This window comes from Eretmochelys imbricata, chromosome 10 (genome assembly GCF_965152235.1).
Source record: "Eretmochelys imbricata isolate rEreImb1 chromosome 10, rEreImb1.hap1, whole genome shotgun sequence".
NCBI classification, from domain to species: Eukaryota; Metazoa; Chordata; order Testudines; family Cheloniidae; genus Eretmochelys; species Eretmochelys imbricata.
In genome coordinates this window covers 33,260,481-33,272,312 of record NC_135581.1, presented here as the reverse complement: position 1 = coordinate 33,272,312, position 11,832 = coordinate 33,260,481, and the positions used below count along the sequence as shown (strand labels likewise).

Below are 11,832 nucleotides of genomic sequence, written 5' to 3'. Positions count from 1 at the left end.
GTACAAGAGGGCAGCTTCAGTCACAGAACTGGATTTTTGACCTGGCCTGGACCAATCTGAGTCCTGCCTCCTGCTCTGTCTTCTAATGAACAAGCCGGCGCGAGACAGGGGCTGAAGCTCCGGTGGAGCAGGCTTGTGTGCAGTGGGAATGAGCTGGTTAGGTGTAGGGTGACCAGAAAGCAAATGTGAAAATTGGGACAGAGGCCGGGGGGGAGAGCAATAGGACCCTCTATGAGAAAAAGACCCCAAAATCGGGACTGTCCCTATAGAAGTGGGACAGCAGGTCATCCATGTTAGGTAGAAGAAGGAGAACAAGATCTGGGGCGAGAAGAAGGCACCTCAGGCCAAGGGGCGTTGATGTCCCCACGTCCCCGTGGCCTGCAGCTGTGGGACTTGAAGCGGGCAAGACGGGGCAATAGGGTGTGTGGGGTGGATAAGCATCTGCTAGCTGGGAGGGCAACAGGGCGCGGGAGGGCGGGCACCCGCGGGGGGCGGGCAAGGGGCAACCAGGCCGGGGGGATGGGCACTCGCTGCGGGAAGGGGGCTTTGTAAGCTGCGGGCGCTGCCCTCGGCAGCCCCTCGCGAAGGCAGCGAGCGGACGAACCCCGCCCGCAGCTCCGCGCCGCCTCAGGGAGGGGGGCGGTTCCTGTCAGGCGCTCAGGGGTCGCCCAGGCAACGTGACACCATCAGCGCGCGCCGCCTCAGTGCGGGCGTCGGCCCTTCCGCTCAGAGCCGCCGCGCGCGTGTTGCGTGCGCCCCGGAGAGCGAGCGAGCGAGCGAGCGGCGGGCCCGGCATGGCCCGGGCGATGCTGTTGCGTGGGAGCCGCCTGCGGGCCCTGCTGCGGGCGGGGAGCGCCGCGCGGCTGCGGGCGCCGGCGGCAGGTGAGGGCGGGGCTGTCCCGGCGTCGCGCGGCTCGGGGGCTGGTTGGTGGGGGAGGGGAGCCGGGAGGATCGGGGCCTGGCGGGTCCCGCGGCGGCTGCAGCCGGCTCGGACCTGCCGAGGAGCCGCGGTTGCCTTGGCCTGGCGCCCAGGGCTGTAGGGCCTCAGCCCGCAGCTCGAGTCCGAGGGTGGCGCCGGGCTAGCAGAGGAGCTGGCGGCCCCTGCCGGGAGCTCGTGGCCCCTGGAAGAGTCTCTGCCGGGACCTGTGGTCTGCAGCCGGCACCGCGCATCGCCATGAGCGCGTTAACCCCCGGCCTGCCTCTGGGGCCGCCGTGTGGCTGGCTCTCCCGCAGCGCCTGGCTGCGGTGAAAGACACCCGCGTTTCTAGGGGCCGCCTGTCAGCCAGGGTAGAGACTGGAACAGCCAAAAGCAGAGGGGCAGATGTGAATGAACTCGGCCAGTGATAGAAGCAGGGGAAACCTCTTCGCCTGTTTCTTCGGCGTTCTGAAGCGCAGCTTGACCTGCACCGCGTTTACAATCTGGTGTAAATCACTGCAGTAGAAATGGGAGCGCAGAGTCCAAACTGATCTTCAGACCTTTCTATTTGAAAATTGTTATACTGGAACGTCCCTAATTCACATTTACCTGGTGACCCGTCACAAATTCCTCCCATGTATAAATGAGTAAGAAAGTGAACAAACACAATTGAAAATAAAATTGTGTTATGGAGTGTACTCTAGTTCATTTATTTTGAGAAGGGTAACTTAGGGTACCATGAAGTATTCTACATAATTAAAACCAATACAGTGTGGTATGTTTTCTGAATTTAATTACATCTGGGTGATTTATAAGACTTCATTACAGCACTTGGCTACTTAATCTTTGGTGGGATGCGGAGAAAATAGCTGAAATTCTTGTGAGGATGTGTGTATCTGGTGAAGTGAGATGGTCCCTACATGTAGAAAGTAGTTTGACCCTTAATTCTAAAGAACAGGAGACATGAAAAGGGAGCTAGTGGAGTGACCAATCTTGTTAAAATAATAAATAAAAATGAACCTTGCTTGGACAAATGACCTTTAGCGACCTTCCTTCATACCAGTTTGCCTGCTTTTTAAAAAATGCCTTTGAGGAAGCCAACAACTTAGATACAGTCTGCTTAGCTGAGTAGGATTCAGTCTTTTTACTGGCAAGGTTCCAGCAGTAAGCAGTCCTAAACGCAGGCTGAGCAGTCAGGTTTGTTAGGAAAAAATGACCATATGATTTCACTTGAGATCACTGTTGGGAACTGCATTGGAAGAAATTTGCAGTATAGCTGCCTGACCAGTGGCTCCATCACTGCATGCCAGTCCCTTAATCTTCAGAAGCACAAACATACTCATTAAAGTGACAGGAACAGACTCTGAACCGTCAACACACGGTGTCTGTCTACTGGCAGGGTATTGTGGGACGTGCCCATCGTGATGCACAAAGCACTGGGTGATTACCAGAGCTTAATTTGTAGTCTAAAAATTGCCTCTTACCAACCCTGTAGAATGAAAGACTATAACAGGGTTCAAAAAAGAGCTAGATAAGTTCATGGAGGATAGGTCCATCAATGGATATTAGCCAGGATGGGCAGGGCTGGTGTCCCTAGCCTCTGTTTGCTAGAAGCTGGGAATGGGCGACGGGATGGATCCTTGGGTGATTACCTGTTCTGTTCATTCCATCTGGGGCACATGGCATTGGCCACTGTCGGAAGACAGGATACTGGGATAGATGGACCTTGGTGTAACCCAGTATGGCCGTAGGAAATCAACCTCTTGGTGTGAAGGCCTTTCTTTCTTTCCTTCAACTCTGGGTACTGAACTCACCAGCATGGGGAATTTTTAACTTTCTTTAGAGAAATGATTTTTAAAAGTTTTCATACAGGCATGTTCTCCTTCACCGTACAGCTCTGAACTCTACATTTTCTGCTATCCCTGCTGGACTGCTTACTGCACACACAGAAAAGGTGTCTCAGGATTTTAATCCTGTCACTCAGGGACCATGTATTCATGAGTATTTGTACCGTGCCTAGTACAATTATAGAAATGTAGGGCTGGAAGGGACCTCAGGAGGACATCTGGTCCAGACCCCTGTGTCGAGGGAGGACTAATACCTAGACTGTCCGTGCCAGGTGTTTGTCTACTTGTTTTTAAATACCTCCAATGACTCCACAACCTCCCTAGGTAAACTAGTGGTTATCGATCTTTATCGTTAGAAAGTTTTTCCTAATATCCAACCTAAACCTCCCTTGCTGTAAACTAAGCTGAGTACTTCTTGTCCTACCCTCGGTGGACATGGACAATAATTGATCACTATCCTCTTTATAATGATCTTTTTGTTACTATTGTGCCCCCTCAGCCTTCTCTTCTGAAGACTAAACGTGTCCAGTTCTTTCAACATTTCCTTTAAACCTCTTCATTTTTGTTGCTGTCCTCTGGACTCCAGTTGGTCCACATCTTTCTTGGAGTGTTCTGTCCAAAATTGGAGACAATGCTCCAGCTGATGCCTCACCAGTGTCAAGTAGAGTGGAACAATTACTTCCCATATCTTATGTATGACACTCCTGTTAATACATCTGTCATAAATATAAAGGGAAGGGTAAACCCCTTTAAAATCCCTCCTGGCCAGAGGAAAAACCCTTTTACCTGTAAAGGGTTAAGAAGCTAGGATAACCTCGCTGGCACCTGACCAAAATGACCAATGAGGAGACAAGTTACTTTCAAAGCTGGAGGGGGGGGAGAAAGAAAGGTTCTGTCGGTCTATGTGATGCTTTTTGCCAGGAACGGAACAGGAGTGGAGTCTTAGAACTTAGTAAGCAATCTAGCTAGATATGTATTAGATTCTGTTTTGTTTAAATGGCTGATAAAATAAGTTGTGCTGAATGGAATATACATTCCGTTTTTGTGTCTTTTTGTAACTTAAGGTTTTGCCTAGAGGGTTTCTCTGTGTTTTGAATCTGATTACCCTGTAAGGTATTTACCATCCTGATTTTACAGAGATGATTCTTTTACGTTTTCTTCAATTAAAATTCTTCTTTTAAGAACCTGATTGCTTTTTCATTGTTCTTAAGATCCAAGGGTTTGGGTCTGTGTTCACCTATGCAAATCGGTGAGGATTTTTATCAAGCCTTCCCCAGGAAAGGGGGTGTAGGGTTTGGGGAGGATTTTGGGGGGAAAGACGTTTCCAAGCGGGCTCTTTCCCTGTTATATATTTGTTAGACACTTGGTGGTGGCAGCAATAAAGTCCTAGGGCAAAAGGTAAAATAGTTTGTATCTTGGGGAAGTTTTAACCTAAGCTGGTAAAAATAAGCTTAGGGGGTTTTTCATGCAGGTCCCCACATCTGTACCCTAGAGTTCAGAGTGGGGAAGGAACCTTGGCAACATCCCACAATGACATTTGCCTTATTCTCAACAGCATCACATTGTTGACTCATTCAGTGGGGGCCCAATTCTGGGTGGGAGCTTTGGGTGACCCTTGCAATACAAGTAAAGTTTGTGATCTAATTTGAATTTGACTGGTACAGAGATTTTGAAGTAGATTTTCGCATCCCATTTCCATAACCACTCCTTTTTATGTATTAAGAGTAAGTGATTTCTCTTCTGTGAACATTTATTCACTCTTGGGAGCTGCGAGTCCGGGATGACTCTGGGCTGGTTTGGCTCTCTGAGGACAGTGACTCAGTGGGCCCAGTGCTCTGACAGCAGTGCCTTACCCTGGCATCTCTCAGTCCCTGGATTTGCAAAGTTTGACAACTGCAGGGGAAGTGTGCTGAGTCCCATGGAGGAGGAGGAGTGGCATTCATTGGCTCCAGAGGCATCTATGTCTCTCCTCTGACTGGAGGGCATTTGCAATGGCGTAGGGCAGGGGAGGGCAAACTACGGCCCGTGGGCCAGATCCAGCCCATCAGGGCTTTCAGTCTGGCCTGCGGGATTGCCAGCCCCATGGTGCAGCAGGGCTAAGGCAGGCTCCCTGCCTGCCCTGTCCCTGCACTGCTCCCAGAAGTGGCCAGTACCACATCCCTGGGGGGAAGGGGGGGCAGAGGGCTCCATGCGCTGCCCTCGCCTTCAGACACCACTCTCTGCAGTTCCTGTTGGGTGGGAACAGGAACGGGGAACCACAGCCAGTGGGAGGTTTGTGGATGGTACCCACAGATGAGGGCAGCGCACGATGGAGCTGCCTGCCCCACCCCACAACCAGGAGCCAATGCCGGACATGCTGGCCACTTCCAGGAGTGGCATGAGGCCAGGGCTGGTAGGGAGCCTGCCTTAGGCCTGCTGCGCGCTGCTGCCACCCTGGAGCTGTTCGAGGTAAGCGGCGCAAGGCCAGAGCCCGCACCCTGAATCCCTTCCTGCATCCCAGCCCTCTCCCCTGACCCTTTGAAACCCCTGCCTTGAGCCCCCTGCTACACCCCTCCTGCATCCCAAGCCTCTGAGCCCCCTGCCGCACCCCGCACGCCTTCTGCACCCCAACCCCCTGCCCTGAGCCCCCTTCCTGCACACAGCACACCATCCCACACCCTGCACTCCCTCCCGCACCCCAACCCCCTGCTCCAGCCCTACATTCATGGCCCTGCATACAATTTCCCCACCCAGATGTGGCCCTTGGGCCAAAAAGTTTGCCCACCTCTGGTGTAGGGTCTGGAGGGTGGAGTTGTGAAGATTCTGGAGCTTCAAGGACTGGCATGAGAGAATGATGGAAGAATTCAGTTTGTCATGGATTAGGTATCTACACAGGGCAAATCCAGCATGAATAGCAGGAGGGCTGCAGATCAGGAGTGAGGGGCATTGGCAGAGCTGAGGTCAGAACTGGAGTAGTAGGGGATGCTGTATTTTAGAACTATAGGGCATTGACAGAACTGTGTGTGGAAGCTTTTGTAGCATCTTCCAGCTCTGGGTTTGGGTGTAGTCCTTCGCTTTAGCGAACAGCATCTTCCCCTGCAACCTAAAAGCATATAATAAAATGAGAAGATAAGGAAGAGACCTTTTGTTTTGGTGCCTATATTGTATGAGTCTGTAGCAATATAATACTTAACACACAGCAGAGGTTGTGAGAAAGGGGGGCTTAGCTGATGTGTTGTCTGAAGTGAATGAAGCACAGTGACCATATGATGCACAACTCTATAGGAAAATCATGTTTCAGTGGGTTTTTCTCATCATGGCTGATTTATGCTGAAATAATGTGATAAACTTCTTGGTCTGACAGCTGTGTCAGAGTAATGTTTGGGAAGTGCTTGATCTTCATGCTTTTGGTGCTGCTTTATTAAAAATGCTTGGTAACAACGTGCTTATCCTCAGTTACATGGAGGGGATCACAGTGGAATTACTTTATCACAACATCCAACATAGATTCCTAGAGTCCAGGTCATTCCGCTGTTTTGAGAAAAATGAGACACAAAATGTAAAGGAAATTTCGGAAGGCCATGGTATTTTCCCAATAAATACAGTTATAGTATATTCTATTTAGGTTTTTAATAGCACACTGATCACGGTAGTATGTAAGTCCCATCTGGTTGTGCATTAACTGATATGACTTGTGTCATTTGTTGTTTGTTCTCTCATCCTTTCCCCACAAGGAGAAGCATGTGAAGAGGAGTGTCTTGTTTTGATAGTTTTTGTTTGTTTTGTTTGTTATAATATATATGTTGCTTTGTGTTTACAGCAGAGAAGGCAAGGCTAAAGAAATGCACTTTGCACTGGGAGCAGCAAGCGGGGAGGGAGATTTGTGGTAGTCCTTAATTCTTGGTAGAGTTCATTCTGTATTTCTGGACCGTCTCCCCATAGAAAGTTCTGTCTCCAGCACAGACAAGCTTTACTTTTACTGTGGAAAGTTTGGTTGTGCCAGAGGAGTGTAGGTGACAACAATGGTTTTCGTCCCAGGCTTCAGACAATCTTTTAGATACGTTGGGTCCAGGCCATAGAAGATTTTGAAGATAAGGGCTGAGACCTTGATTTGAAATTCTATGGGAAGCCAGTGTAGACAGCGGAGAACAGGTGTGCTGTGCTCGTGTTAGTTTGTGTTGCTGAGGAGATGAAATTAGCTTTCTATTTTTTAGCTTTAAAGCCATATGTATGAGGTGTTGGGATATTTGTGTGAATTTGCTGGCATGCACTGCTCTGGAATATGAGAGAGATCCTGGTTCTGGTCAGCCAAGTGCCTGTATTTGTCAGCTGTCCCTATACAGCAAAGCATTTAAACCCATTTTTAACACTGGGCAAGTGTTAAGTCACATTAACTTCAATAGACTTGAAGCACATGCTTAATCTTAAGGAAGCGCATTGATATTTTGCTGAATGGGCTTGCTAAAGCAGGTGGGGGCTGTGAAAGTTTACCTCTACTAATGCAGCCCATCTCTGATCTGCAGCATCCCCTGGGATGTGAATTTTGGGTCTTCTGCAGTTCTGACAAAACCCTTGTAAACTCTTTGTTTCTCTCAGGCTTCTGGTTGTGTTAGTCTCTCTTAACATCTGGTGACAATTACTAGGTTCTCTACTTACACCAACAAATTTATTTCACTTTTAATTTAACCCTAGTATACTCAGTTCTCCAGAGTTAAAAGGGTGGAGTAATACATTCTTTCCAGTCAGAAGAACTGGACTCCAAGTTGCTTTACAGTCTGTAGATATTACCCATTGGTCAGTTACCAGAAACTACACAACCCTAGCTGACTAGAGTGAGGCTGTCTTGTAGCTTATACAGGTTTGAGCACATTGTCAATGATTAACGAATAGTAATGCATAACGATCTTGGAAAGGAAATAGAGCAGGGAAGTCATAGTCCCTCCATATGTCCATGATACCATTGCACCTAGGCCATAGTACTCTTCTGTCTGGACACTTTGGTTGCAGATAGATTATAGATTATGGCAGACTGTAGAGCGTTGGGAGAAGAGCAGCATAAATGTTCAGGGCCTGAAGGAGCTGACTGAGACATTTAGCTCTTACTGGATATAGCTTGGCTAAGCAGCAAATATGTGAAGAGTGTAAATGCCAAGGAGGAAAAGGATTTATTTAGGGTGGTACACGAGTAACTGAGGCACACAGTTTAGGAATACAGTATACTTCCATATATCCAAAACCCTGTTGTTTGAACCCCTGCATTAGCCAAATCCTTTCCTTGCCTCCCTGCATGAATCTCATGCTGCGGAACAAGGAAGAGAATCGGATAATGTGGAGGCTCACAAAACGGAGCAGAGACCCCCCTACCCAGCCCAAACTGTGAGGAGGAGGACGAGCCGCTGGCCGTGCGGGAGGTCATCCTGCTACTGGATGGCTCCTGTGGCAGCATAGGGAGCCTTCTGCAGCTCTGCTGTCACAAGAGCGAATGAGTGGGGCTGTTACTGCAGAACTGCAGAGGGCTCCCTGTGCTGCCGCTGGGCTGATGACACCTGATTCCTGCAGGCACTGGGTGGGGGTGAGGCTGTGGTCCTGGTGGATAAAAATCAAAGTTTGGATTTTTTTTAAAATTTAAATTGGATTTTTTTGATCAAATGCTTTTTGAGGGGAAAAAAACCTATCTAAAGATAGATACATTATAGCTCAAAGATATGTCATCATGGAATAGTGATTATAAATTCTAATTCTGTGGTAAGAGACAATATATTCATCTAATGTTTAAGAAAAGTTTTGTAAATGAGTTCCAATAGTTCATGGATTAGGGGTACAATTTTATGGGGTTCCAGGGGCTTCTGTATAGATTATTTAGGTTAATCTTTCTATCTACCCAATAGGACTCAGTGCTCAGTCTAGAAGATACCATCAGAGGTGCTTAGTTATGCCGTTCTCAAACTGTGGATTTGTGTCTTCAGAGATAACATGCTTGTTAACAGCAGAAATGTTTTAAAATAAATAATATATAGAGGTGAGAAATGACAGACCTCAACCCTATTGTCCCTCTGTAAATTTGTGTACACAGAGGCAATCCCTTACCTCTCTCTAAAAGTGCAAAGTTTCAAAAAGTTCAGTGAATAGAAGATTGTTGGGGGTGGATCTGGACAAGGAGAAGAAGTTTGGAGATAAATGTGAGAAGGGAGGGCCAGGCAATAGAAACAAAAGTGAAACTGTTTGAGCAGCAAGCATATTCCAGAAGGCTTGAGGTCTTTCTGAGTGTAGCCTTCATTGATTTGAGATCTACCATATCCTTCTCTCACTAGAAGGGAAAACCTCTAATGGCAGTAGGCCGTAAGAGAGACCCAGTTTGGGAATATTTTAATGAAATTCCTCTACCTGTGGGTAAGACAGGCATGTGTGCAAAATGCAAACAGCGCAACAAAGAAATGCAAGGCCTGGTTTCCCGAATGACACAACATCATGAGAAGTGTTCCTTCTCAAGAAGAAGCTGCGTTGAAGATGATGAAAGGAACATGTCTGAACGTGCAGGATCTTCAGATTGGTAAACTTTTTTATTTCATACTTCTTTCTTAAGGACTGCCTGTCTTCCTTCTGGACTAGCCTTGAATTCTCATGTTTGAGCAAAAAATGTAGTTGTTACTCTATGATACTATCACTTTAGATGCAGTTGTGATAAAAAATGAATAGCTGAAATAGGCAGATCTTCCTTTTACAATTTCACCTTTAAAGTAGTACTGAGTGTCAGTGAATGCAATGAGTAATAGTAAATGAGCAGTATGGTAATAATAATTAAATAACTGCATTGAATTATTTTTTTTAGGAGAATCCATCCTCAACATGCAGGATTCAGAAGGCTATCCGCTTTCAAGATCACCATCATCTTCTATAGTTTCAGAGTATTCTGCCAATGATGGTGTTTCTGTCCCATCATGTATGTCACAGTATATCATTACCTGTAGCAAAAAGAAAAAATCTCCATTTCCAGAAACAACCATAGATAAGTTTGTGATAAGAACCAGCCGATTACAAAAAGAGGTAATTAATGAAAAAATTGCAATAAATGGTTTATTTATGCAACAAACTCTCCTTTCCATATGATTGAGAACCCACACTTCACTAACATGGTTCAGTCATTAACCATGGATATAGTCCACCCAACAGAGCAGATGTCGCAGGCAAAGTGCTGGATAAAGGGTGTGAAAGAGAAATTGAGCAGTGTGCAAAAGGTCTAGAGGGTAAAATTGTTAACCTGAGTCTTGATGGGTGGAGCAGTGTCCACAATGATCCTGTTGTATGTGCTTGTGTGACAACAGAAGAAGGGAATGTCTTCCTTACAGAAACAATTGATAGATCAGGAAATGCACACCCAACAGAATACTTACAAGAAGTAGCAGTAAAAGCTATAACAAACTGTGGAAGAAAAATTCAGATGTCTAGTACGCAGCTTGGTCACAGACAATGCTGCAAATGCATCCAAGATGAGAAGAAATTATTTAGAAGAGAGTGAAGAGAGTCCCAAGCTAATAAGATATGGTTGCAGTGCTCATTTGTTGCACCTCCTAGCCAAAGACTTCAGTGTTCCAGAAATGAAGGCTAATCTTGTTGAAATTGCAAAATACTTGGGTAACAACTGCTTTGCAGCAGCTGCTCTGAAAAAAGTGGGAGGAACCAAGACGTGCGATGGAACTCAGTAGTGGACTGTTTTGAGCACTAGATCAAGAACTGGCCTAATCTGATGACAGATTGTGAACAAAATCGTGAAAAAATAGATGGCACTGTCACAGCCAGCGTTCTCAACATTGGGCTTAGGAGAAAGGTTGAACACATGCTGAATACCCTGAAGCTTATTTCTGTAGCCCTGAACAAAATGCAGGGAAACAGCTGTTTTATTGCTGATGCTGTTGAAATTTGGAAGGAACTGAGTGAGATCTTAAAAGAGAAATATGCAATGACAAAGTTAAATTACAAGCATTAAAAAAACGAATTGGACAAACACTCTCTGCAGCTCATTTTCTTGCAGATATTCTTAGTACTCGGTACCAGGGTCAAACCTTAAGTGCTGAAGAAGAGGAGTTGGCTATGACATGGACATCCAGCAATCCCTCCATAATGCCAACTGTAATAAACTTCAGAGCTAAGGGTGAACCATTCAAGAAATATATATTTGCTGATGATTTTTTAAAGAAAGTCACACCAGTGAACTGGTGGAAGTCACTTAAGCACTTAGATTCAGAGACTGTTGAAGTGATCATCTCACTTTTAACAGCAGTAGCTTCTTCTGCTGGTGTAGAAAGAATATTTTCTTTCTGTGGACTAATTCATTCCAAACTGAGAAATTGTTTGGGACCTGAAAAAGCAGGAAAGCTTGTTTTTCTTTTCCAGATTATGAATAAACAGGAAAGTGAAGGTGAAGATGACTGAGTTAGCTGCAGAAGCCAGTATTTTAAGTTTCTCATGTTGACCTGGCTGACAGTCGATTTAATATTGTTCTTTTGTTTTGTTTTTTAAATATTTCATTTAACTATTTTAGTTAAAAACAATTTTAACAAAAATAAACCTGATTTTAAAAAACTTGAATGTTTAACTAAATTGAAATTGCATATGCTTGTTTTGTTAAAATATTAATGTTTGCTGTTGAAGAAAAATATCCAGAATACATAACGTTGTTGTTTTAGTTAAATAATTTAAGTGTTTGTCTGGTGATGTTCTCCTAATATAGCATGGGAAGAAAATCCTCCAAATATTAATGATTAACCTGTTGAATTGGAGATAGGTCACCTCCCAATGACTTCATAAATATCTGCTTCCATTTCCTTTGGTAAATGAAATAACCAGTCATTGATTTTCTGATATAGCTGTAAAACGAATCTGAAAAGTGTTCAAAATAAATTACTTTAAAAATGTTTAGTGTGTACCTTCTGAAAATGAAACCTACATCTATCTCTGAGTTGTGAAGAATATGTATTAAGGTTATAACAACCAACAAGAATGCACTTTATGTAGAAATCCATGATTAAATCGAGTCTTCCTGACTAGTGATTTAAATCATGATTTAAATCAAATCCACCCTGGCTCCTGCCC

General features: G+C 45.5%; 1 protein-coding gene and 1 long non-coding RNA gene across 2 annotated transcripts in view; both read left to right on the top strand.

The window, feature by feature from the left end:
• The first annotated feature begins 738 nt into the window (after positions 1–738).
• The window catches only part of LOC144270752 (CREB-binding protein-like), a 153,471-nt gene continuing 142,377 nt past the window's right edge, over positions 739–11,832 (top strand). Inside the window, 1 exon segment of the mRNA XM_077827416.1 lies at positions 739–882. Coding sequence (XP_077683542.1) covers positions 795–882 — 88 coding nt within the window. The 5' untranslated portion in view covers positions 739–794.
• On the top strand, positions 8,488–11,656 carry LOC144270753 (uncharacterized). The gene is made up of 2 exons (XR_013347240.1): positions 8,488–9,292; positions 9,572–11,656. It is a non-coding gene; the product is annotated as an uncharacterized LOC144270753 (long non-coding RNA).